Source organism: Suillus clintonianus (assembly GCF_016758775.1).
Source record: "Suillus clintonianus strain FC179 chromosome Unknown DEU56scaffold_103, whole genome shotgun sequence".
Taxonomy (NCBI): Eukaryota; Fungi; Basidiomycota; class Agaricomycetes; order Boletales; family Suillaceae; genus Suillus; species Suillus clintonianus.
The window spans coordinates 53,131-80,198 of NW_024539327.1; the positions used below are offsets into that span (position 1 = coordinate 53,131).

At 46.2% G+C, this 27,068-nt stretch overlaps 8 protein-coding genes across 8 annotated transcripts; 6 read left to right on the forward strand and 2 right to left on the reverse strand.

Moving 5' to 3' along the window:
• Positions 1 to 506: 506 nt before the first annotated feature.
• DEU56DRAFT_917257 (uncharacterized protein) lies at positions 507 to 1,216 on the forward strand (the record flags this gene model as incomplete). Its single annotated transcript, XM_041357966.1, has 3 exons — positions 507 to 720; positions 779 to 987; positions 1,043 to 1,216. The coding sequence occupies 3 exons, from the start codon at positions 507 to 509 to the stop codon at positions 1,214 to 1,216; spliced, it is 597 nt and encodes a 198-aa protein (XP_041203812.1).
• A 3,735-nt stretch (positions 1,217 to 4,951) lies between these two features.
• Positions 4,952 to 6,334, forward strand: DEU56DRAFT_759882 (uncharacterized protein; the record flags this gene model as incomplete). The annotated part of the gene is made up of 7 exons (XM_041350365.1): positions 4,952 to 5,347; positions 5,392 to 5,408; positions 5,472 to 5,521; positions 5,676 to 5,817; positions 5,876 to 5,948; positions 6,006 to 6,126; positions 6,219 to 6,334. The coding sequence occupies 7 exons, from the start codon at positions 4,952 to 4,954 to the stop codon at positions 6,332 to 6,334; spliced, it is 915 nt and encodes a 304-aa protein (XP_041203813.1).
• Positions 6,335 to 9,239: 2,905 nt separating this feature from the next.
• On the reverse strand, positions 9,240 to 11,213 carry DEU56DRAFT_917259 (uncharacterized protein; the record flags this gene model as incomplete). Its single annotated transcript, XM_041357967.1, has 7 exons — positions 9,240 to 9,664; positions 9,713 to 9,995; positions 10,098 to 10,114; positions 10,161 to 10,328; positions 10,395 to 10,532; positions 10,581 to 10,788; positions 10,839 to 11,213. 7 exons carry the CDS (start codon positions 11,211 to 11,213, stop codon positions 9,240 to 9,242), a joined length of 1,614 nt encoding a protein of 537 aa, XP_041203814.1.
• Positions 11,214 to 12,640: 1,427 nt separating this feature from the next.
• DEU56DRAFT_745012 (uncharacterized protein) lies at positions 12,641 to 13,187 on the forward strand (the record flags this gene model as incomplete). Its single annotated transcript, XM_041349123.1, has 2 exons — positions 12,641 to 12,857; positions 12,913 to 13,187. Coding segments are annotated over 2 exons (492 nt in total), but the record flags the coding sequence as incomplete, so codon positions are not given.
• Positions 13,188 to 13,396: 209 nt separating this feature from the next.
• DEU56DRAFT_983706 (uncharacterized protein) lies at positions 13,397 to 14,266 on the forward strand (the record flags this gene model as incomplete). Its single annotated transcript, XM_041359963.1, has 3 exons — positions 13,397 to 13,624; positions 13,671 to 13,967; positions 14,015 to 14,266. 3 exons carry the CDS (start codon positions 13,397 to 13,399, stop codon positions 14,213 to 14,215), a joined length of 726 nt encoding a protein of 241 aa, XP_041203816.1. The 3' UTR covers positions 14,216 to 14,266.
• Positions 14,267 to 19,496: 5,230 nt separating this feature from the next.
• Positions 19,497 to 20,043, forward strand: DEU56DRAFT_759886 (uncharacterized protein; the record flags this gene model as incomplete). The annotated part of the gene is made up of 3 exons (XM_041350366.1): positions 19,497 to 19,614; positions 19,695 to 19,841; positions 19,913 to 20,043. 3 exons carry the CDS (start codon positions 19,497 to 19,499, stop codon positions 20,041 to 20,043), a joined length of 396 nt encoding a protein of 131 aa, XP_041203817.1.
• Positions 20,044 to 24,069: 4,026 nt separating this feature from the next.
• On the forward strand, positions 24,070 to 25,037 carry DEU56DRAFT_917263 (uncharacterized protein; the record flags this gene model as incomplete). The annotated part of the gene is made up of 7 exons (XM_041357968.1): positions 24,070 to 24,097; positions 24,150 to 24,327; positions 24,378 to 24,392; positions 24,442 to 24,482; positions 24,558 to 24,735; positions 24,797 to 24,970; positions 25,025 to 25,037. 7 exons carry the CDS (start codon positions 24,070 to 24,072, stop codon positions 25,035 to 25,037), a joined length of 627 nt encoding a protein of 208 aa, XP_041203818.1.
• Positions 25,038 to 25,495: 458 nt separating this feature from the next.
• Positions 25,496 to 25,882, reverse strand: DEU56DRAFT_923787 (uncharacterized protein; the record flags this gene model as incomplete). The annotated part of the gene is made up of 1 exon (XM_041358540.1): positions 25,496 to 25,882. The coding sequence occupies one exon, from the start codon at positions 25,880 to 25,882 to the stop codon at positions 25,496 to 25,498; it is 387 nt and encodes a 128-aa protein (XP_041203819.1).
• Positions 25,883 to 27,068: the final 1,186 nt, after the last annotated feature.

The following is a 27,068-nucleotide window of genomic DNA, read 5'->3' on the forward strand; positions in this document are numbered from 1 at the left end:
ATGGATGATAATAGATCTTTGAAAGCCAACATCATCCAAGCCTACCACATGCCAAATGCCAGGTTCCGACTACCGAAAATCGAGTGAAGTGTACCCGAGATCCGAGCCCCGACTATTGAGTCCCAAACATCGAGAGACAACTCAAAACTCAAAACACAAAATGTGAAAACCATATTTTTACACGTTTTGAGTCCCAAACATCGAGTCCCAACCATCGAGACCCGAAACCCGAGAGTCGAGTTCCGGCTATGGAGTCCTGGGTATCAAAAATCGAGTGAAGTGTACCAAGATCCGGGGCCCGGGTCTCAACAAACGAATATCAGATATCCAACAGACTTCCAATCATGTGGTATTTTGTTGAGCAATAGATGATAATAGATAATAGAACTTTGAAATCTAAGATCATCCAAGGCTCCCTTATCTGATCCTCTCTATCTCCACCCCCTTGAACACCAAAGTGCGGACATCCAGGATTCAGCTTCTGATCTCACAAGATCAATTCAATCATGGATGTTTCTTCCACTTCCGAAGATGAAATAACCATCTTGAACACTTGGGCCCTGGGTGTCACTCATGTGGCATGTGATTATACGGAACAGAAGTTCAATGCAGAGAAGACAGGAGGAGACCCAGTCATACCTTCTCCGAACCTAGACACTGATCTGGTGATGGCTTGTGATCAATTGGTTGATCGGCTCATAAAGGCATATAAAAATCCCAGTGAGTCTTCCTGCAGATTCGGAAAATTCGTTTGATCAGTGAAATTGCTTCATCACAGTTCAGATGCCTATGGATGTTGCAAGATATAGCAAATTGATCTCCCCGAAGGACACAGGACATAATGAAGAGAGAGAGGCGAGGTTGCTGGAGAGGTGTCCTCCTGGCCATGAGGGCACAAAGTTGATCGACATACCCGCGACAATTGTTGATGCATCCGGTGCAATCATCGCATGGTACCTCCCGGACGCCCTGACAGATGCCACCCAGGTGTGTTATATATATTGCTACTGGATGGATATTGAACCTCAAATGGTACCTACAGAAGGAAATTTGGGCGGCCTCAGATTTGCTTTCTCCCATGCTTGGAAAAAGTGTGAAGCTCGATGGGATTTGGCGTACAAATCAAGAGTGGTTCAAACCAAGCTCAGAAAATGATGTCCTGACTCCCGGATGCATCAATCTATCTCCCGCATGGTTCCAACAAATAGCCAACTAAAGACAGGTCATAAAAGTTCAACCCACCTTGCTGTAGTTGTCTCTGAATGTCTATGAATGACTTTATTTGCCTTTTTGACATTTTCGAGTTTTTGACAACTGCACCAAGGGGGAATTGAACTCATGACTTGTGATGCAAGTTAAAAGGTGATCAAGATCACTACACCATAGTCTCTTTTATATATCCCAACCAGAATGTCAATATATACCAATGATTCAAGTCACAACTTATAAGCTACACATTTACTTCAACAAATTTTCGCATTTTTGCTTATTAGATAAGGGTAACCATTAGGATGGGTAATGGTAGACTGTGGGAATTATTTCGAAAAATCAAAGTTGTAGCCTTGTCAAGGGGAGTCTATCCATAGTCTCATGACATCAATAGCATAAGATCCTATTGAGATATAAGCAAAATGCTTGAAAAACATCGGCAAAATTTGACTTTTTTGATTTTTTTTTCAAGTGAGGTGGTGATGAAAGTCATAGCCCTTGTCAAGGAGGGTCTGTCCATAGCCATATCACATCAATAGGATAAGAACTGATCAAGTTATTACTTGAGACATTTTCAAAACAAGCTGATGATTTTCGAGTATTTTGCCTATATCTCACTAGCATTTTATCCTATTGATATTTCGAGATTGTGGATAGACTCCCCTTGACAAGGGCTACAACTTTGATTTTTTTTTGAAACAATTCCCACGGTCTACCATAGTCATATACTGGCACAATATACATCCAAAACCAAAAAGTGCAAAAGGGCAGAAACCAATTTCCTAATCAAGTTAGAATTAGTCAGCCTCCTGTCGAATTAGGATTAGGATTAAGGTTAGAATTAGGGTTTGGATTGTGGTGGGATCAGGATTTGGAGTCAATTTTTCTCTATGCTGCAATATATGTATCTATAAGCATTAGTGGCACTACATGCACTTAAAGCCATTCAGATCCAAAAATTGCAAGAACCAGTTTTCCTGATGTGGGACTACCACTTGTATATCTGACTCCCCACGGGCATCTTCAACTACCCAGATATCACCTCCTGTCAGCAAGCATGATTATCTGGACATCAGATTCTGGACTTGCGCAGAATGGGAAGAATGGTGTGTAATACCAACAGGACTCAGACAGTAGGTAATATGTGGGCCTACACCTTACCTGGAACACCAGAATAGTCAGGCAGTCACTAAAGAGTTACTCAATTCCATTTGCAAGACTATCTGTTGCATCTGGTTCGAGTTCAGGACCAGAGGACTTCTCCCAATGACCTGGAGGAAATTAATCCATTCAAGCAGGTTACTTTTTCACAATATTGTAGAGAACAAACATCCTTTGTTTAGATTCACAGTGGACGGGTGGAAACTAGACCCACCATGCAGTACCTCTTACCCATTGTGGCGGAAGAACCATCTCAATGCTAATGGAGACTACATCAAGCAATCCAAGAAAGCCAAACAAGAGGACAACACTGACAGTGAATTAGACTCTCAGGATAAGAAACAATTACGGCGCCCTGAGTCTGAGTTGGAGGGCACTAAAAAGCACGTGAAAGGTGTTGTATTTTTTTTTTTAAATTTGTGACACATATACTCACACATCTTATCAGTTGAGTCCGCAAACTCTCCTGCTTCCACAACTACGAGCTCTCCGGCCATTATAGGTATGTTACTTTGTCTTTGTTATTCATATACTCACACCTGGAAGCTACCCATGAGGGTAGAAACACTAAGCAGAGATCAAACAGTGATAATGTGTCAAGCATATATGATTGAATGGGAATAAGGGACGATGCCTGATACATGTGTTAGTGTCTGGTATAAGTAGTGTCCGATGCAAACAAATCAGCTGTGATGCAATCAGCTATGATGCAATCTGCCATGATGCAATCAGTATGTGATATGTAAGCCACACTTACACCCTCCCAACCTATGAAGAGTCTTTTTCTTTCTCCCAGACGTCCAACGCCTCGCAGTCCTCTAAGTCACGTCACGGTAACCATTTGTCTTCATCAGCGCCGTATCCAACCCAACGGACCAAGTACTTCCTGCCTCTGCCAACACGTTTCTTGTCGATGATGCGTTCTATGAAGTTTTCTGCTTGTCCGTTTTCCGTAACAACAGGTCCTGGTTGTTGGAGCTTATGATGACGACAACCGCGGGAATCTAATGTTGGAATACCAACTCATTTTCCCTATATATCAGACTCACGCAGACATACTTATCCCCTCAGTCTCTTTCATTGAACTGAGGGGTACGTTGTCTGTTTTATTCCCGCCCGTATTAATACTAACGTGTACCTAGTCTAATCACTGTCTAGGTACACTAATAAAGTCTCTTTCATCGAACTGAGGGTCTAATCACTGTCTAGCTCTAAAAGGTTATGAGCCCTGGTTCTGTTTAATGAGCCAGAACCTCTAGACGTACCAAGACCATAACAAACTCTCTGAGCGGTTATTACACCCTCAGACCATACACCCATGACATTTTAGCAGGTGCTAAACACGCGTTTTCCACCGGCGTGCACAAGTACATATAATCGTACATTACGCTCGGGCCATCAACCCTCCCTTATTGGGAATACTTCCTCAAGTGATCCTCAAGGCGCACTGCGCGTATATATACCTCGACGCCTCGCTTCGGTACACTTGCTCTTTCCCATCATCATGGCCCCTCACACGCGTGCGAGAACCGAACTCGATGGGACCGGTCCCGTACAATCTGGACTAAACGTCCCAGCTACATTAGTTAGCATCAACCCTCCAATAACTCCTGTCACACCACAAGCGAGCACGACAACCACCCATGCGTCATACGGGTATTACCCAACGCACACCTCGTCAGTGGTATCCATCACCGCCTGTCGGCTCTCGAAGACTGATCTCGATAAAATTGAGCTCCTCGATAGGGTGAAGAATAACTGGACCTCCTGGTCGGAACTCATGCTGGAAATTTTCCACATGAACCTCCTTGAGGGATATACCACAGGTACGGTTACGCGTCCAGACACAGCACACGAACCAGTAGTGGCCAGAAACTGGGATTTAAACAACGCTGGAATCGTCACTGCCCTGCGCAACTGTGTGTCTCCTGATGACAAACATGTCCTCGATGGTATCACCAACGCTCATGTAGCCTGGAACACCCTGCGTTCACGCCACCAGAAACTTGGCCCCATCGCGCAGATCTTAAAGATCCAAGAGCTACTCAATGTACGCTACTCTAGAGACACGAACCTCGCTGAAACCAGCCATCGCCTCACAGAGGGTATTTGCGCCATCTTTGACATGGGCATCCCAACACAACAAGTCTTTCTTTCCATCATCATGTTGAACACCCTCACTGGGGACATGTCACACGTCCGTGACCACGTCGCAAGCTCTCTCACCGCCAGCACCTCATCCAACCCATTCACTCCTGACGACATTCGTATTCGCCTTGACATGGAACAACAACTCCTTGACGCTGACAAGCATCGCACATCCACCGACGTCGCGCTCATCACTCAAGGAGGCAGGTCCAAGAACTGTCTCACTTGCAGAGGACCGCCCCACAAAGGCAATTGCTGCTCCCACTGCTCCAAACGTGGGCATGTCATTAGTGAATGTTTCGCTGAAGGAGGAGCTGCGCACAGACGCCGTGATGAGATTCTTGCTGTCAAGCGTGCCACACGAGACAAACACAATAAAACCAACAGTAAGCCAACCCCCGTGTCCACTGCTAAACCTACCTCTACTCGTCGCATGGACTCGTCTGGGCGAGCTTACCTGTTGGATAGTGTCACGGGTGAGGTGTTCTACATAGCCACACCCTCCTTGGAGGAATTCGCGGGTCTCACGCATGACGTGTTGACACCAGCGCATATCCAGGAGCTATCTGATGCCGATCTAGCGGAGTGGGACACAATGTTCCTCGATTGGGAGAACCTGCAGGCGACCGTTGATTGGTGCACCAACAGCCGCGATGTTGAGTTCGCCGGTATCGCAAATGACGCCCTTCAACATCCCAAATACACGCCTGTCAACCTCGAGACCACTCCTTTCTATCTCGACAGCGGGGCCTCAGTCCATATCTCACATGAGCTTTTGGACTTCCACGAGCTCACTTGTCTCCCTCCTCGTGCTGTTCGCGGCACTTTGGTCACCCCATTATAGACACCTCTTAGGTTGATTGTGACCTATAGAGGTTTGTACCTAAGAGGTATGTTTCTGATGGTCTCTCCAATGTTCCATGGTCCTTCCCTATTACTTTTGTGGACCAAAGGAGTATGTATGGTACACAGACCAAAGGCGATTGGGAACATGTCATGGAAAGTACCATAGGGTACTTTGGACCATATATCTTCTATAATAAAATCGCTCGGTCACGTGCACCAGAGACAAACTTGACAGACAAACTCGAAAGACATTCTCATTGGCTGGCTCAATTTTAAATTTTCATCACGTGTGTGACTCGCTGGCCAACCAGATTTTGGCGCTCGGCGTACAACGAACTACAAGCGTAGCGCTACATACAGATTCAGTGCTGCAGCTTATACAGATGACTCAGATGCACACACGTTACAGATGACTCAGATGCATACATGTGCAGCTAATATCAGATCTGCGAGGTATGTGATTACCTTCAGCTAACCTGTGGTCTTCTGAAGTGACTCAAGGCTTCACCAGTTCTACGACAGATATTCTATCTGACACGTCTGCCACCAGTCGACATGCTTTGCAAGAGAATATCATTCTCCAGGTAACGTGATATTCGACTCATTTGTTTACTTATTCTGTTATTACTACCATCCAGCAGCAAGGCATATCTCAGCCACTCTGTGACACCTTGAACAGGCTGTCAAACACCGCTGTTGAGGTGGATAACATCACATTCCTTGGCCGTCCTGTCATTGCATCGACTGGTTCAAGTTCACATGGTGAGTACTAATTTTCCGTCTTCTCACTATAGGCTAAATCATTCTTACACACTGTACATGGCATGGCGCTGCTTCTACAACCCCGACTCCAGGCCGATTGCAGTTGAAATTCAGCTTCTCACAGGTCGACCGCACGCCAGCAAACAAACACTCTTTACTCGACGATAGCTCTGAGGACGGTACACCATCCAAACGTGGTCGCACCTAATTTTGAAGCTGAATGCGAGTGTAATCACGGTTACTGTACATTATTTTCACATTTGCTACTTACCTATACATGTATTTGCTATGCCATGTTTTGAATCTATCGGTGCACCTTTGCTTTTACTCTGAGTCAGACGATAGTCCACCGTGGCAAAGCCACGGGTTACTGCTAGTCTTATGGATTTTCCCAAATATATATGAGTGTCTGGGGTCCACAAACCACCTAATTTTTAATAGTTTGCGGTAGTTTTCTGTTGATTCTGATGGTGAATAGCCTCAAACTACAATGAACCTCTGTGTTATATCTAACATATATAAGCATATAATGGCTAGCTTTGTGGATTCAATCATGTCTTGCTCAGTTTGGTCTATCTCTCGCTGTTCACAGGTATGTAAGGCTGACAGAGAGTTCAAAGGGGATCAGGAACAGCTCGATGTAGTTTTGAGGGTGCGGGTACGAGTCCAGAGTACCTGTTACCCAATGTCTCTCTTGCATGGCACTAGATTACTTGACAATTCCAGGTAAGTTGTTTAATGTGTTTAATGTGGCTTTGCTGCAATGTCTGTTGATGTTGAGCATATTTTCTGTCGTGGATGGCTCTGCGTTCAAGAATTTCGGCACAAATGACATGAGCTTTTCTTTGCCTTGGAAGTTGGAGGCTCCTCAGTCTGGTGAACAACAAGGATGTTACACCGTGACATGTAAGCCTGACCTTGAAGGAGAAGAGCGGGAGTTGGATGAGGGTTGGGATGATATTAATGTATAGTTTATGCATGTCTAGTAGCAAAATTTGTATACCTGTGGGTATACCCCTCATGGGTACCGTACCCCACTGTACCCATGTGAAGACCTGTACCTGCTCAAACCTATGCAAAGACCTGTACCCACTATTACCCTTTGCTCAGTCATGATATAGGGAAGACCACAAAGGGAAACAAGGTGTGACCACACAAGTTTATGGGACGGACCATATGATATTTAGGGTGGACCACAATGACATTATAGACTAACTAGGGCGAACTACAGAGACATTATAGCCTAACTAGGGCGGACCATATATTTTTTAGGGCGGACCACTGTGTCATTATAGACTAATTAGGGAGGACCATATGTCATATAGGGTGGACCGCACAGACATTATAGACAGGGTAGGGCAGACCATATATCATGTAGGGTGGACCACAGCAACATTATAGACTAACTAGGGCGGACCACAAAGACATTATATCCTAAGTGGGGTGGACCATACACCATTTAGGGCGGACCACCACATCATTATAGGGAGGACCATATGTGATGTAGGGCAGACCACAGTGACATTATAGACTAACTAGGGCAGACTGCAAAGACATTATAGCCTACATAGGGCAGACCATACACCATGTAGGGAGGGCCACTGCACCATTATAGGGAGGACCATATGTCATGTAGGGCAGACCGCAAAGACATTATAGCCTACATAGGGCGGACCATACTTCATGTAGGGCAGGCCACTGCACCATTATAGGGAGGAACATATGTCATGTAGGGCAGACCATACACCATGTAGGGCGGACCACCACACCATTATAGACTACATAGGGAGGACCATATGTTATGTAGGGCAGACCATCTGAGATAGATGGGTTATGAACCGGGGAGGACGGGGGCGCTCTAGCAAATAGATGGGTTATCAACCGAGGGGGATGGGGGCACTCTAGCAAATAGATGGGTTATAAACCAAGGAGGATGGGGGCGCTCTAGCAAATAGATGGGTTATAAACCGAGGAGGACAGGGGGCACTCTAGCAAACAGATGGGTGAAGAACCAGGTGCTCTAGCAAATAGATGGGTGATGAACTGAGTACTCTAGCAAATAGACAGGATATAAACTGGGGAGGACAGGGGGCTCCAGCAAACAGATGGGTGATGAACCGGGTGCTCTGAAAAAAATGGGATATAAACCGGGGAGGACGGGGGGCACTCTAGCAAACAGATGGGTAATGAACCAGGTGCTCCAGCAAATAGATGGGTGATGAACCGGGTGCTCTCAAAAAAAATGGCATATAAACCAGGGAGGATGGGGGGCACTCTAGCAAACAGATGAGTGATGAACCAGGTGCTCTAGCAAATAGGTTATAAACCAGGGAGGATGGGGGGTGCTCTAGCAAACAGATGGGTGATGAACCGGGTGCTCTATCAAATAGGTTATAAACCAAGGAGGTCAGGGGGTGCTCTAGCAAACAGATGGGTGATGAACCAGGTGCTCTAGCAAATATGTTATAAACCGAGGAGGTCAGGGGGCGCTCTAGCAAATAGATGGGTGATGAACCAGGTGCTCTGAAAAAATGGGATATAAACCGGGGAGGACGGGGGGCGCTCTAGCAAACAGATGGGTGATGAACCGGGTGCTGTAGCAAATAGATGGGTGATGAACCGGGTGCTCTCAAAAAAATGGGATATAAACCGGGGAGGACAGGGGGCGCTCTAGCAAATAGATGGGTTATAAACCACACGCACAACCATGGACATGGTTAGGTGAGGACTGGGTGATGAACCGAAGAGCACAGGGGGTGCACACACACGACAAGGTCCTGTCCTTGAGTTGGCCATATCCCTACCTTCGAAATGACCTCACATTGCTGTTGTCATTCATGTACAATGTCTATGATTACTACTAGGAGCCTAGCTATTCTACATTATTTTGAAATGTGCCTTGTCATTGCACAATTTGCACAATGTGTTTTGGTAAATTAACTGGCTAAGCTTCCATATATGGTAATATTAGTGTTACAGTCACGCTGTGACAGGGGGTGGGGGGGCTCGAAGTTTTCCAAGGTTGATGTCAACCAGTTTAATTTCTGTACAACTCAGATACAATAGAACAGAGGAAGTGGCAGAGAAAATCTTATTAAAAAATACACTGTATTCTAAATGTTGCACCACTTGTGTAATGATTTTATAGGGGAAGAAGGCATGAAGTCATCCACAATGTCATCCAAGTCATCTAAGTCATCCGTGAACTCCGCATTCTGACCATACCTATATTCATCCGCTAATGCAATCTCCTCGATAGCGTCCATCAATTCCTCATCTTCAATTTCGCCATACTCAAGGTCACTCTCACAATCATCCTCTCCGTCTCCTTCCAGACTCTCGTCATCATCCTCACCCCGAAACGACGATTGCGCCTGATTATAAGCGGCTTGAACCAAAGCTTCGTCAGAGGGTCCCCAACTCGCAATCATAGGCCACGCGCACGGAATGTTTTGAACCTTTTTCTTCCAGATGACGCAGATGTCAAGAAGTTCATCTGTGCGAGATCGAAGGTGGAAAAACATCACTGGATCTGCGACTGTGAAGTAATATTAGATACTGTTAATAACATTGCACGCTGACGCACCTGCTTTATGCAAGGCAGTTTGCGTACTGTCCCACTCTGCTAACATCCATTCTTGAATGACGGCCCTCTCCCACGTCAGTTGAGCCTCCTCCTCATTGCACCGGTCTACTTCAAGTTGCAACCGGATACCATTCCTGACCATGTCATTCGATAGCCACGCTGGAGGGTTCAAAGTGTCGTCATCCAGCCCAACGTCTTGCCAGATGTCGTCATCAATGTCGAGCTGGAAGATGCCATTGCGCGGGATGATATGAGGTGGAACAGCAGAACGGGGTGCTCGCCGCTGTTGTATAAGAGACCGTAGTTGAGAGCACAAACTATTGTAGGTAGTAATTAATTTGAGGATGCCAGGCTCTCAGTGTTTGATTGAGTGTTCGGTATTCACATGAAGCTTACGCTCAGCTGGAAAATTATGAGATGCATCACTGTAAACAAACTATCAACACACCATTGACCGTGGCTCTGTACGATCTCTCAAGTCTCTCAAGTTCAATTTTTCGTTGACGAAGGCGATCATGGATGCGAGTCTTGATTGCGAGCGCATTCAAGCGAACTGTAAGGTAAGTATCCTTCTTCATCTTCTCCAGGTTGACCTTGTCCTCCATTCCAAGTGCCGCTCAACGACGTCGGAGAGTGTCAGAGGTTTTTTTATACCGGGACCGAGCATCTGCAAGCTGCAGACTGACTTCCCCAATGTTAGGGACACGGACACCATGGAGTTGCATCTCGAGTTCGTGTATGGAGGCCTCCTGAGTTTGTAGTGTCTTCTCTAGTGCTAGGATGATAGTGATAACCTCCGCTGCCTTGTTCCTAGATTGTCCTACATGGCATTCAGTTAAGCAGTAGGCACACTCAATTATCTACATACGTGGTGTGGGTCGCATCTGGTGATCAACCTGGGCCTTCCACTCTACACGGAGGGCATTCTCGTCCAACTCCAAGGCGTGCAAACGGTCCAGCGCATCATTCTTCTTCGATTGACAGTGGATCCAACGCCGATGGAGCCAGTGTCCGAATCCTTGCAACAATTTTGAGTGGTGAATTTGAGTATTGAGGACAAAAAGTCGCTGATTAAACTTCACCAAAGAGTGAGATAAATAGACAGATTAGAAAAAAGAATACGCACCCCTGAAACACGCAAGGAAGGGATGAGAGGCTTGAGGAAACTCCATAACCGCTCGCATCCCTTGCCATCAGACAAGCCGAATCCCTCACGCTTCCTGGGGTGGTAAACAATCTGACACGCCCACTGGTGACCATAGGCATGGAACACAGCTACAGCAAATGTGATGCGAGATAGAATGGAATCGTCCATGAAGTTCCACTTGCGACAGCTCCGTTCGAGCTGGCATCCGATGTCGTACAAAAGCCCGATTGTCATCTGAGTGGGGATGTGTTTGAACAACCAGTCCAAGAGAGCAAGTGCATAATGTTGCTTTTTGCCCGCAGATGTCAGGTTTGCAATCCATAGGACACGATCATGTCTGCAAACCAGTGCCATGAGGCCAGTATCGGTAAAGAAACGAGTACTCGCCTTCTCCCTCTTTTCGTTGGCAGCAATGAAGGAGTCACCACATCCGTTCAAGACAGATACTGGTATGCGTAGTATTTTAAAGTCCGGTCCAGTCCGGTCTTTTTGCCTTTTTTGGAGGCAACCAGACCAGACCAGTCTTTTCATTCCCACGATATCATCAAGACTGGACTGGACCTGTAAAGACCGATGTTTTCGGTCTTTTGCAGTCCTACAACCGGTCTTAGACTGGTTGCAACCGAGACCAGTCCTGTAGGAGTGTAGCACTCCTTCCCACAATTCTAACGGTGGTTTATTTGTATTAAACGATTAAGATCTGAGCAAGATACGAGCATTATAAAAAAGGGTTCCCAAACTCCGCCCTGCATGTGAGTCAAATATGAAATGTCATTACCATGCTTAGGCTTCTTGACGAAATATGTGCCGCTAGTCAAGGCGATACTATAGCTAGTCTTATCTTGTCAATAGGGTAAGATATAAGCAAGATATAAGCTTGACAAAAAATCGTTATCGGGCTTGTCTTTGAAAAATAAAAGTGGTCGTAAGGCTTAGGTGTCTTAATGTTCATTGTAGTCCTAGTCTAGGCAAGTCTATAGCTACTCATATCTTGTCGGACACTCAAGGTTTGGGTAAGTTATGAGCCAATCAGTGATTTTGACTGATTTTGACTTGCTGTATATGAAATGTCACAAAATCAAAGTTGTTACTATAAGGCTTAGGTATGTCAACATTACTTGTAACCTTAGTATAGACAAGTCTATAGCTGGTCTTACCTTGTCAATTGATTATGGTTTGGTCTAGATAAAAGCTAAGATACAAGACATCCCGTGAATTTGCAGCTTTTTCTTGTAATGCTCATAACTTTGTCAAATCTTAGCCGTTTTACATGATCGGACCACCGTTAGAACCGCGCTGACGAGTATTAAAATTTAATTATAACAATGTTGATGAATATAATTCAATCTAATTTATATATAAATTCTCCTTTAGAACAATTTGAAGTTACTAGTTTATTAAGTTTACATGTACATATGAACCGGTTGCGGTCTAAACCGATTTTAACCGGTTTAGACCGGTTTATTTATTTTTCACAAACTTCAGGCAACTGGACTGGACTGATCTTGCAACTGGAAAAGACTGCAACCAGTCCTTCTTAGGACCCGGTCCGGTTGCCGGTCTTTTTGCGGTCCTGCAACTGGACTTTAAAACACTAGGTATGCGCATGCCCTCCTCATAGCCATCGTGAAGGGCAGGCCAACGACTCCCTTCACGACCTCCGAATTCACTTGTGCAACAAGGTGATTCTGTTCCGAACGACAGTTAGGCAAGCAAAATCCCAGGCCCTAAAAACTCGAGCTTGGTCCCAGGTGACGTCCGTGCAGCAGGCAGTGTCCCTGCATGCAAGTATATATATGAAGACAAGGAAGCAAATGATGCAACTTGAGCCGAGTGAAGACCAGGTGCAGAAATACAAACCCCTGCTTCGTGAGCAGCTCAAAATCAGCACTGCCGTCGGCAATCCAAATGCCCGAGGTCAGCGAAACGAGTCCCTCGCTTGGTTCTGGTCTGTCGAAGTTGACCTGGGGGGTCCTGATCAGTCGTGGAATCAGGAATGTGAGTTTATGCATGCTTGACATATCCCCTGCTCAGCTGACGGACCCATGCGAAGTTTACCCAGTGCATTGGCTTCGGGCAAAGGCCCTACAAGATAGATGGAAGGAAGAAATGATGTTGGTTGAATTGGAGATGGATTGGACATACAACTTTTTCTTGTGGAAAGCAACCCAATGGGGTGACAGGATGCGCGAGTCATTGGTGAAACACCTTCCGGGTCATGCATGCTACTCGGGAAGGCAATCCCAAATGTATTCATTGCTGGCACAGGATGCCCAGGCAGCATTTCAAGACCTGAAGGGCGGGTTTATAGAGGCTCGAGATCAATGAATTTTCTTTGCCATAGATATGAAACAGCTACTTGGACCCAAACATTTCAATCCCGGGAATTGGCCGGGTCGACCCCTATCTGAGTTTGCCCGGATCAACCCATGTCGTAGTTTGAAAATTTTTATCCATCAACCAGTGGCTCATATCTTGACCTCCGAACCAACTGCCATTGTGATTGTGATTTCCAGTTTCATAATACTGCATCAAGCATGTCTGTAGTGCATCCTCCCCCTGCATCATCTTCTCATTCTCAGAATTCCGGCAAAGGGTTCAAACCCCTCACACTCACTCAGGCAGATCTTGCAGCTACAATGGCAATGGCTGGATCTCGGATCCGAGCCTGCATATCTCAATATCAGATGGAGGCTGCCCACACCAAGGAGCCTTCTGCTGCTCAGATCATGCACTTCAAAGCCGGGCTGCAATGGGAGATATCTGTAAGAGACTGATGACTGTGATGGTCAATGCTGACATTTCCAACAGACTTTTGTGACTCCCATCCTGCAGTACTCAACTGCCAGGCACATCATTTTGGTTGTTCCGAGCCCGGTCACTCATATTCTTCTGTTGATTTGCGAGCTCACCTGGAACATGGTTCTGGACGACGTCTTTTCATCCCACCTGTGCGAGTTTCATGATGATTCAGATCCGGGGGATCCCTCCCGGATTGTATCATGCTATGGAGCTCAATGGTGGACCGGGACAACTGAAATCCCAAAGGAAGTATGGGAATGGGATCTGGTATTCGCTAATTGTATATGTCACTACCAGTATTGGCTTGTAAGACCTTTACAAAGTTTCCTTGGGTGATAACTAATCCTTTCTAGTCAGGAGTTGAGAATGAACGTATTGTTGTTCCCGAGAAGGTGGCTGACACCTCGGTTGCATCACTGAAGGCACTGAGGTGGATGAGAGAACACCTCCTGACAGTGATTCAGGATCAACAAGATGGCATCCGCGAAAAGATGGCTGAGATTGAGATGTACACAGCCGTCCTAACCAAATTGAAGCCTAGGGGACCGGAGTAGTTGTAGTCCTTCAGTTCAGAATGAAGTCTAAATTCTGTATACAATGCACTTCATACTGAAAATTCAATACTGACTTTCAAATATCTGAGTCCGCATACCGAATGTTGAGTATCCAGAGCCAGATAGATATCTTGAGTCCCAAACATTGAGTACCTCATATGAAGACGGGAATATCAAGACCCGAAGCCCGACTCTCGAGTCGTGATACCCGAGTCCCGAATATGACAACCTGAACATCGAGGCCCGAAACCCGAAACCCACCATCAAGTCCCGACCATCGAGTCAATATCGAGTCCCGACAAGCGAGTCCCGAGCCCCGAAGCCCGACTGTTGAGGCCCAAAACCCAAAGCCCAACTGTCGAGGCCCAAAACCCAAAGCCCGACTATCGAGTCCTGAATATGAATACCCAAACATGCAGTCCCGACCATCGAGTCAATATCGAGTCCCGACAAGCGAGTCCCGAGCCCCGAAGCCCGACTGTCGAGGCCCGAAACCCAACGCCCGACTATCAAATCCCAAATATGAATACCTTAACATGCAGTACCGACCATCGAGTCAATATTGAGTCCCAAAACCCGAAGCCCGACTCTCGAGTCCCAAAACCCGACGCCCAACTCTCAAGTCCCGAACCCCGCACCCCGACAATTTAGTCCTGAACACCACACCCTGACTAATTAGTCCCGACAATCGAGGCACTATTAAGTCCTGACAAGTGAGTCCCGAGCCCCGAAGCCCGACTATCAAGGCTCGAAACCCGAAGCCCAACTGTTGAGTCCCGAACCCCGCACCCCGACTATTTAGTCCCGACAATCGAATCCCGGCTCTCGAGACCCGAACCGTGAACCCCGAAGCCCAACATTCGAGACTCGAAGCAGTGCCTGAGATCTAATATGATGTATTTGAAAATGGGTACTAACACAGGTAACTACCTTTTCTACTTGTTCCAATCCAACCTTGCCCATCCACATGACGGAATCCCGGCATAAACATGAACAGCATCCCTCATATACCATGCCCAGGCAATTCGATCCCCTTCCACTGCATGAACCCCATGTCTCACAATCCTTCCCGAAAAAGCAATCATGCAGCCCGGATCGTACATGAACTCCAGCTGAAGGCTTGGCATGCTCATCCGAGCATTAGTATAATTCCCAACACTAGTGAGAATATCGAAGCACTCGGGAATTGATGAATGGTCTCGATGATTCGGGGTTTCCCAATTGCAAATGACGGTGAGGCTGTTAAACACTGTTGCCCAGTACTGGAGAGTCTCTGACATCTTCGGCAGTTCCTTGCTTCTTGCTTTTTCTCCGAGGCTCGAAAATGCTCGTAACCCTGCCCAGTACTGCTCAGGATGCATGACCCTCAGTGCCGCTGTTGCAATGGCTGCTGGCCTCGCAATGGCCTTCAGGATATCCTCCGAGGATGCTCCATTCAATGATGCAGAAACAGCCGGGTCTACCTGATTCTAGGGGATTCATCAGCCTCACTACCCAGATCGTCATCTCGTCAGATCCTACCTCGTGCCCCTGTTGGACATCCTTTGTGTGTGCAAAGGCAAGGTTCGTGATCATCACATTGGGTGTATTTCATTTCAATAGGCTATGGAGTCACTTTCTATCCTCACAAGTCGATTCAGCCTTGGGGAAGAAGTGCCTGAACAAGACAAACTAACAATGTACATGTATAATGACGACTTTGATTCAGGCTAACCCAAGGTTATTTGTCTTTATATTTCAGGGACAGAGACGACTCATCAAAGCTAGGGGAGGGGCAGTGACAGTGAAAGACAGAAAGATGAACTTGAGAAATGATGGTTCAATTTAGGTCAGTTAGGGTTTGCTAATGTAGACTCTGTTGGAGTTTTTCGGTCAAATCATAATGACCTTACAAAGGGGGACATTTACGAAGGCAAAGCCAGCCAAGAAACAAAAGTCAGTCAAATCTAAGACTGGGACAACCTTTGTGTGTAAACAAAGGCTGTCTGAGTTTTAAACTTGACTGCCTTTCGCTTCTTGGCTGGCTTTGCAGGATTTGACCGATGCTGTTGGAATGGTGCAAACAAGGTCAATAAATAGCCGCCTGGGTTGAGGGCTGGATTGGGCAGAGGGTTACACTGGGCAGAGGGTCGGATTGGGCAGAGGGCTTTGCTGGGCTGAGGGTTGGATTGGATAGAGGGCTTCACTGGGCTGAGGGTTGGATTGGGCTGAGGGTTTCGCATTTGGTTAGTAACTGATGCTCAGCCGCCTGGGTTGAGGTTGTATTGGGCCCAGGGCATGATTGGATGGGGATTGAATTTGGCAAAGGGTTTCCATGGGCTGAGGGCTGCATGTGGCTGAGGGCTGATGGTCAGTAATGATGATCATATTGGTGCTCTGTGGAGTGATGTGGCTGTTGCTTGGCATAGGGTACAGATAATCAGAGCATTATGGCATATCAGCGTCTGATTCATTGTCAGGTTCATGCAGTCTATCCGTCCATTGCTCAAGAGCAACTCATTCATATGAAAGTCGGCCACATGTTGGCCCATGATAAAAGTAGGTATGCTTACCTTGCCTTCTCACACAGAAAGGTTGTCCAAGTCTTAGATTTGACTGACTTTTGTTTCTTGGCTGCCTTTGCCTTTGTAAGTGTCCCTTGCCACAATGTAATTACAATGTCATTGATGTTGTTGCAATGATGCAAGCAAGGTCAAGAAAAAGTCGCTTGGGTTGAGGGTTGAATCAGGCGGGGTCGGGGGTTGGCATGAGTGGGGACACATAGAAAATACCATGACCTACCCAATGAAGTATATTTGAAAATGAAGATAGTTGCAGGATAGTCCGAATCCCAGTAATGACTGTACATTGTCTGTTCTTCTTGGTCCGGTGATTCTTCCCCAAGGCTTAGCAAAATGTTAATGATAGAAAGTGAGGCATGGGACGAATTGATACACACCTAATCTGGTGAGTACGACCCTTTTTCAAGTGTTCATCTACCATCCCTTCACCCAAACGACTCGGAAGAATGTTGTGATCCTCCTTTTCTGGCTTTGACTTCTTGAACCTCCTTCTTCATGACCCCATCACAATTTTTGCACGCCTTCGCATATCTTCGGCTTCTAGCTAGTCCCTGATCCTCCTCATACTTGAAGAGATTTGCCTCAGTAGCATCCCTCAAGGATGATACTACTAGCTTGCCTCTCGAGGTCTATGTCCTTGTGACTCCCCAGAGTTCACATTCCTATTTCCTCACCCACACCAATGTCTTTCATGTCTATCCCTACTCACTCAAACCAATTTCCGATCTCAGAAAGCCTGTGGGCAAATGGTGTAGTAAACCTATAGGTGTTAAAATCATAAATCTCGGTGGACAGGCGTAGTAACAAGTCTTCATCGGATTCTATGCTTGTTATGTGTGTGAAATCACCCATGGAGGGACTAACTTGCTGGGGTTGATGCGCATGGTTCAAGTTTTGGCGTCCAACCTTACACAAAAATACCGATACCAGAAATATTCTATCAAGCTCAGCTGTAGTGACTACCTGATGCTGATGGACGGCCCCCAAGTTCGCTCTAAGGGCTATTTGGGTGGGAAGGTCCAGGTTTTGCCAGCCAAGAAGCGAAAGTCAGTCAAATCTAAGGGCTGTTCCCCTTCATGGGCTCTGACAGAGGTGGCCAAGATTTTCGCTCTGAGGGGTATTTGGGTAGCAAGATCTTGGTTCCTCCCCTTCAAGGGGGAAACAACTCTGATAGAGGTGGCCAGGATTTTCGCTTTTTTTTTACCTTTTCACTTTCTTGTTGGCTCTGGGGCGATTTGGGTAGCAAGGTCCTGGTTTCCCCCCTTCATGTAGGATTCATCTCTGATAGAGGCGACCGGGATTTTCGCTCTGAGGGCTATCTGGGTGGCCACCAAGGCCACCTCTATCAGAGATGAATCCCTGACTGTGATTTTTTGCACGCCAGAGCCATCTGAAGCCAGGCCAAAGCTATGACTTTGGGGCCAAGCCATGCCAGAACATCACTAGCCGACTCACGCAAGCCAATACCAGCCAAGAAGCAAAAGTCAGTCAAATCTAAGCACTCGGACAACTCTTGTGTGTGTGAAATTACCCATACCAGAAATATTCCGCAATGGAAAACAATCAGGATGGGTTGCTAATCATATCAAGCTCAGCTGTAGCAACTACCTGATGCTGATGAACAGCCCCAACACGATTGGGCAGCAGATTGATAGAGGTAAGCACGGACACCGCTTTATAACCCAACCAGTGAATTGAATATCCTTGAACATTAACTTTCTTCCCATGGTTCCGTCAGAGATACAATCATGTTCCATTGTACCATCTATTGCCCAAGGGCAACTTATTCATATGACAGTCGGCCACATGTTGGCCCACATGGTTTTGCCAGCCAAGAAGCGAAAGTCGGTCAAATCTGAGGACTCCTCCCCTTCATAGGGGATTCATCTCTGATAGAGGTAACCAGGATTTTCGCTCTGAGGGCTATTTAGGTGGGAAGGTCCAGGTTTTGCCAGCCAAGAAGCGACAGTCAGTCAAATCTAAGGGCTTTTCCCCTTCATGGGCTCTGATAGAGGTGGCCAAGATTTTCGCTCTGAGGGGTATTCGGGTAGCAAGATCTTGGTTCCTCCCCTTCAAGGGGGAAACAGCTCTGATAGAGGTGGCCAGGAATTTCGCTTTTTTTTTACCTTTTCACTGTCTTGTTGGCTCTGGTGGCGATTTGGGTAGCAAGGTCCTGGTTTCCCCCCTTCATGTGGGATTCATCTCTGATAGAGGCGACCAGGATTTTTGCTTTAGATTCACTAGCTCGCCTCTCGAGGTCTATATCCTTGTGACTCCCCAGAGTTCACATTCCTATTTCCTCACCAACACTGATGCCTTTCATATGTATCCCCACTCACTTGTACCAATTTCCAATCTTAGAAAGCCTATGGGCAAATGGTGTAGTAAACCTACAGGTGTTAAAACCACAAATCTTGGTGGATGGGCATGGTAACAAGTCTTCATCAGATGACATGCATATCATGGAATTAGAGGTGACCTCCTGCTTTGATGTCATTCCCTTCAACTTATTTTCGTCTCAAAGTTGGAGCTCCAGTATTTGCATGCAAAACAATGAGCAACCAGCTCATCATCTCGGGCTGAGGGTGTCATTCGGCCCTCATTCCCATTCCAACAAAATTGGTCAAATTGTGATGGAGTGATGGAGTGAGTGAGACATTTATAAAGGCAAAGCCAACCAAGAAGCGAAAGTCGGTCAAATCTAAGGGCTCCTCCCCTTCATGGGAAATTCATCTCTGATAGAGGTGGCCTTGGGTGGTGCATGTCACGAAGAAGCCGCCAACCATTTCACCGCCGCTATCAATCACTGTGACTCCATTCTGAGGCACACACTGGCAGGTGAGTCTTGTCAGAATCGTCTACTTGAGCTGCGGCTCAGGCCAAAGCCAGCTGTCATTTGCGGCTTTGGTTGTTTGCAGGCCAGAGCTGTCTGAAGCCAGGCCAAAGCTGTGGCTTTTGGGCCAAGCCGTGCCAGAACATCACTAATGCGCCCCGGCCCGACTCATGCAAGCCTATACCAGCCAAGAAGCAAAAGTCAATCAAATCCAAGGACTCGGACAACATATGTGTGTGAAGTCCCCCATAGAGGGAAGAAGCCAAATGACCTGCTGGGCTTGATGTGGGGCTTTATTTCGAGATTCTGAAAGGATGGTTGAGCGTGATATGGTTCAAGAGCGCCACAGATTGGTCCCTGCTGTGCATTTCTGCACAACACCTCCCCAATTCGCAAATTTCGCATTTTATAAGGCAAATGCAGGCAGGATCTAACACTCCAAACCTTGGCAACAAATCAGCAAGATGTATTCGCTGGTGCATCACAGTGGCATAGAGTGGTGAGCAGGCCCCCTCTGAGAGTACCGCATTCTTGTTTATGTAAGCAGTACCACCACCACATTCTCCTAAGATCGATTTTTACAGCCTTCATATGACTTGGGGAGGATAAGGTAGGACTTGATTTCGAGGTTATTGAGCAATCCAAAGACCATGGTCATGCCAGATTTGCACGAAGAAATCAGATTCTGAAGTTGACAACCCCGGCCATGCTGGCCCCCCCACACATTGCTTTTTACAGCCTTCATATGACTCGCTTGTCTTTAGGTAGGACTCATTCTAGAGGTTATTGGACCATACAAACATGTTGGTCATGCCAGATTTCCCTCTAAAAATCATGTTCCAAAGTTGACTGCAACCCCTGTCATGCTGCCCCGCCCAAAGATTGATTTTTTCGGCCTTCATATGGCTTGCTTGGCTTTAGCTAAGACTCGTTCTTGAGGTTATTTGACCATCTGAAGACGTTGGTCGAGCCGGATTTCCCTCTAAAAATCATGTTCCAAAGTTGTCCACCCAGGCCATGCTCCCCCACCCAAAGATCGATTTTTTCAGCCTTCATATGGCTTGCTTGGCTTTAGGTAGGACTCGTTCTAGAGGTTATTGGACCATACAAACACGTTGGTCGAGCTAGATTTCCCTCTAAAAATCATGTTCCAAAGTTGGCTGCCCCCGTCATCCTCCCCCCACCCAAAGATCGATTTTTCAGCCTTCATATGGCTTGCTTGGCTGTAGCTAGGACTCGTTCTTGAGGTTATTTGACCATCTGAAGACGTTGGTCGAGCCGGATTTTGCTCTAAAAATCATCTTCCAAAGTTGGCCACCCAGGTCATGCTGCCCGACCCAAAGATCGATTTTTCTAGACTTCATATGACTAGCCTGTCCTTCAGAAGCATTTTTCCTGGGGGTTATTGAGCCCTCTGAACACGATGGTCATGCCAGAATTGCCTGGAAAAATCGTGTTCCTGAGATATACAAGGTCCTCCCCCTCCTCCTGACCTCCTGTATGTCACTATCCCGGTATTCCGCCTCAATACCGATACTGGAAACATCTCTCCTAAGGTATTTGAGGCCTCTGAATCGATTGGGAATGGTCCCAGACCTTCCGGAGGTCGGCATTCATGTGATATGGGAGGTGGGCTCAAATATCAGTAATATGGACATATCTCCACAACCCAACCGCCGTTTTTCTTAATTGTTGGCTCATATCCATCCCAGAAGTACCCTCCATGATATGTACCAGCCCACCAAAAGATATTGTTTCACAAGTTTGAAACCTATTTCTGTTTTGACCATATAAGTCCCTCCAATGGTGTTCGTTCCATTGGAGGAATAGAACTGACTCAGTCCCTCCAATAGTGTTCGTTCCATTGGAGGAGTAGTATTGGCTCAGTCCCTCCAATGGTGTTCGTTCCATTGGAGGAATATTGTTGGTCAGACCCCCAAAATAACCCCTTCATAAACCCAACCTATATAGAAAAATCCGCTATAATATGTCTTTATACCGCAATTGTCATAAATGCCGTGTTGCCCTCAACGACTCATTCCTTTCTTACTTGTTTCCCTTCTTCTAAAACCTTTCCAAATATGCCCATAAAACTGAATTATGTTGTTTTATGTGCCACCCTTGTGCTCCATCCTATCAAGGGCTGGCCGTGCGTATTCTATTTTTTGAACATTCAAAATCATCGCATAGTCACTGACAAGTTACCAGGAAATTGAGAAAAATTGGAATCAGGGACTCAAGGTAGCACCAGAAAAAGGTGACAGAAATGGAAACAGAAATTCGGACAGAATTAGGGACAGAAGAAACGGTGACAGAATTGGGTTGACAGAAACGGTGACAGAAACAGTAGCAATAATTGGGACAAAAATGGTTACAGAAATTGGCACATAAGTGGTGACAGAAACACCCACAAATATGGCAACAGACAAATATAGGCCACGACATTCCATGGTAATCTACATGATGTTTTGCGCACAAATTCTCTGAGCGCTGAGCGTTCGAAAGAAGACCTCCATGAAGTGAATCACATTGCCCAATATCAGAGACTCCGGGCTATGCCACCTGAGATTCACATGACGATTGCCAACCTGTGGCGGCCGTACCATCTTATGTTTGATCATATCTGCGGAGCATCCACAATATTGGGGTTCGAGCAATACTGAGGGTATAGTCATATTCAAGTACGCACTAGTGACCTTGCTGATTGACTACATTGACTTGACAGCTTGATAGATGGGAAAACACGTCCAAATATTATGATTATTATTTATGATCTGATGAATGTCTGTGATATCAAGCTGCTCCAAACACCGCACCAACTCTTTTGCAGGTAGCAAAACTCACCACAGTGGCTGGTTAGGTGTTTAGTATAGGATCCGGGTCAGCAAAGAAGTTGGTGTATGGACGGCGCAGAACAACCTCTCCATACAGTATCTCAATGTAATCCAAGATGAGACACAAACGAAGGGCACATGTCATCGATCAAAAGGCAGATAACCAGCAAACATAGCCTCTTTAGGTGGTGCACCCAACTTTGCGTGTAAGAATCAGAAGTGCGACTGATGCGGCGGGTATGCTTCTTCCGGACAAAGACAATAGGAATTTGACAAGCCGCCTGTATGACCACATTGCGGGAAAGTCAGCGAGGGACATGTAATAATGGTCATCAGGAAAGAAAAACCATGCAGGATCATCACTGACCATGGTAGCACATAGAGAACTAGGATCCCCATTGCAAGAATTGATAGTAAACGATGTGATGGATGAGAGCAGTGAAGAAACAAATACCTGGACGGGCATCAAACAAATATATGTATAGCACGGACGGTTTACTGTCATAGGGATAACACGGGACAAATGGAAGGTTGTTGTGTGAAGACTGCCGGGTGCCAATAAAAATCATATGAACAACCACAAGCTAAGCTGTGACTTGTTTGGCCTAAGGAAAGCAGCAATATTAATGTGACCAAGAAAATTGTTTCAGCAGAGGATGACACCAGGCATGTTTCCATTATGGGGGAACCACAATGGGAGCAATAATAACAACAGATGCAGAGTCACAAAAACAACCAGGAATTCTAGACTCAGATCAAATTGGACGCTGAGAAAAGTAGTGAAAGGGTGATTTGTGTTTGACTAAGCTCTCTTCCACTAATGTGGGCACCAGGGACAGTGTTATGGCCTAAGGGAGTGTGCCACATCCAAAACCCCAGTTTAAACATCTTTCCCAATGCCAGATACTCCGGGCTACCCCACCTAAGATTCACATGATCGCCAACCTGTGGGGACCATGCTATCTGACAGTGCTATCGCCCAAGGGAGTGTCATATCCAAAACCCTAGTTCAAACACCCAGTCAAGGCCTCATGGAGACGCTAAACCTGGAGAGGTCCAACCGGCCCCAGGAGGGCACAGTTCTACTGGACGTGAATTGAAAAAATGGTTTGCCCATATTTCCCAGCATCAGATACTCCGGGCTACCCCACCTAAGATTCACATGATCACCAACCTGTGGGGACCATGCTATCTGACAGTGCTATCGCCCAAGGGAGTGTCACATCCAAAACTCTAGTTCAAACACCCAGGAAGGCACAGTCATGACGGGTATGAAAGAAGAACAAATTCAAATACCCCAAAAAGGCCTCGAGCCCTAAAAGGACAGGATACACTGGACAACAATCAAAGACAACAATGGTGTAATGAAAGAAACAGTGAAAGAAAGAGAAAAGTTTCAAGTTTGCTTATATAAGCAGTGCCATATCTGTCACCTTTTCTGTTGCCACCTCTAAGTGTATTGCAAGGACAAATCGGAAGCTAAGCGCTAATCACACAGTGGTACTTCAGAGAGTGAAATAATTTCCAAATTGGTGCCTCAGACACATTGATCTGACAGAATTTCAGCAAAGGCGGGATACATAAGGTCTGGTTCTAACATTCATCAAACATCGTGATTTGCTAGTCATGGTTTCAATGCCTGTGGTCAATCATGGTAGGTTTTGACAGGACCATCTAACAATATCGCTGAAAATTTTGCATTGCAGAAGCTCTGGTTGTGAAAGTGTTCCGGTTGCCTGTAATGGACTCTCAGCCACAATTTTGGGCTCAACAAGAAGTACAGACCGAACCGCCTTCCCCACCAACACAACAAGTCGTACACCAAGCTAATGCGAAAGCTGAAAACCTTCGGAAATTAATTGAAGCAAACTATATGTGCCCAATGTAAGTGGTTTACAAAATATCTCGAATTGCCACATTCATGTCAAGACCAGATGCTTGGATGTCCTGTCAGCATGAAGATAATATAGTCTTTCCATTCAGCTAACTCTTGCTTAGTGCGGCCCCAGTGACTTACTGCGCGGAGGGGCATGCTCCCTGTATGTATTGCTTAATGGAATGCTCCTTGCGCAAAGGCTTTGATACATGCCCAATGTGTCGGGCAAAAAGTTCAGTACGAGGAGATCACCTTTTCATCTATGTGAGGGTCATCCAGGATGCTGTGGTGTCCTTGATGGATGGAATTGCCCGAGAGTTCGTAGATGTTTCCGCTGAAGATGGGGAGTCCCAGGAAGATGAATTGAGGTCCTATGCATCTGGACCTATGCGGGATAATTGGGAACTTCGATCCAGGTGATCCCGAGTTCCACTGGATATCAATGTAAGGGTGGAATTTTTCTAACTGGTGGCGCAGGGTTGGTTTACAGATGATAGATGATCTTCGGCGATACCGGACTGTAGGCTCCCAGGACGTGGCTCGTGTTGTTGCATGGGCCCGTTCCCAGTTGTCAGCCTCATCGCCTCCACCTGCAGTCAGTACTTCGGCCCAGCCTGCATCCACAGCCGGTACCTCGGCCGAGCTTCCCATGTAAGGTAGTCTTATGAGTTCATGTGGTATGGAACTCATTCCACACTGACCTAGCATGCTGGATTAGATGTTTCCCATCTGGAGACAACCTCTTACATATATGTCACTACTCAGCCCTTCTCAGTTCTTCAGAGACTGCCAGCCCTGGTCAAGCTGCCGCTATCCAGCAATGTGCGACTACTTCAATAAGGTGTGGCATGGAATTTGGGAGTTGGACCGGACAGTATGCTAGGAATTGGGCCCAGATCAACCCAGGCTTAATAAGATTTATCACCCATATGCACGTCATTCAACTTGTAATACCAATATTTTCTTGGAAAATCGCATACTTAGTACAAGATCTGCCAAAGGGCTGGAAATGTTCAATGGAAAGGCTCATTCCCCAGACAAATATTTCATGTCACGCTGGCTTGGCTGCAAGACACTTAATGTGCCTGGAACTGGCTTGCATCCAGGAATGATGTCCCTCTAGTTTTTCCGATCCATGCCCTGTGATTGATGTAGTTACTTTAGATATCGCATGTGCTATACTTGCGAAGCAGCGTAAATACGGTAGCCTTTCTCGTGTGAGAAGGTAACTGAATTGCCGGCAAGTACCCATTTGATGAGAAGTACTGTCTCGGGAGACTCGTGGTATTGATCTAGGTAGCCCCCGAGCACATCGGTCACAGTATTCAGGCTAGGCCCGTGTTCCTTGAAAGAAACAGGACCTTTGTCACGCTGACCCATGCGCAGTTCGAGTTCACGATTCAGTGCGCTAATAGGACCGTAATCCTCGATGTTCTCGTCATCCAAGATAAAGAAGTCGAAGCCGTACTGTGGGCTTGAAGGGTCTGCGAGAGGGATTGTTTTTGGGAGGTTTTGAAGATAAAGAGATAGTAGCTGTAGTTTATTTTTCGTTTCACAATCCATTGTCTGTTAACGTTTGACGAGCTAGCCGCAGCGCCGCTATAGGTATTTACAAAAATTCACAGATACACCACCACGGAGACGCCCAGTGCGAATCCCAAATTCACCCAAATTCACACCCCCAAAACACCCGAATTCCCAGATTCACATGTAAATCAACGCTAATTTACAGGTGTAAATTTACACCCCTCTATTTGACCGTACACTAGTGTTGATCGAACAATCTAGGCCTGAGGCCTGAAGACGGTCAACGTCTGAGTTTGAAATTGGTTGAACAAGTTGCCCCCTAGGTAGCGCCGTCGTTTTTTTGCACTACCATGACTTCGTTTATCGGCCGTGTTCCTGTATCTGTTGAGTTTGACTCAACATCACAATGTTCTCTCGTTTCTTCTTCAGTTGCTCGTTCGCAAACGTCGAGTTCGAGATTGCACTCGGTCTTGATTCCAATGTTTTGATCGGGATGAATTGGATTGCTTTATGGCGAACAGTGGGTCAGGACGACCGGGATTTCACTTCTAATCCTTATGCTCGTACTATGTCTCGTTCTCCAGGTAAGTGATTGTGTACTGTTGTCTCCTTTTATGACACTACTGATTTTCATGCGCTGCTTCAACTATGTCTCGTTCTCCAGGTAAGTGATTGTGTACTGTTGTCTCCTTTTATGACACTACTGATTTTCATGCACTGCTTCAGTAAAATCATGTATACTTAATGCAAATGAAAATTATCCAGAACCCGCCGATGATGGTTATCTATCCCAGTCTTCGTCCCTCATCGGGGCTGTTTTATCGTCTCGTAGACGTTCAGATTCAATTGTCCATGACATCTTTTTCAGGTCAAGTCGTTCTACTACACAGGAATTTGTGGCTAATCAAGAAGAGCCAATAAACGCAGCGCATGAGAAATGCCATGCACGTGAAATGAGTCAAAGGCATGAAGGGGCACTCACATTCAGGTATTGCGAAGCTGGTATAGTATAACTTTCGCTTTAGTCCATTTGTCGATGTTGTTAGCTTGACGCCATGATTCCAACTGCTGTACGATCCTCTCTATCAGGTCCTGCTTCTTTCCAGACTTGTAAAATACGGTGTTGCATCCCTTATTGAACCCGGCAAGAATTTGTTTGAGTTATCCACCGTATTATGCTTGACCGTGTGCCGCAAATTCTGAAGTAATAATTTAGTCGATC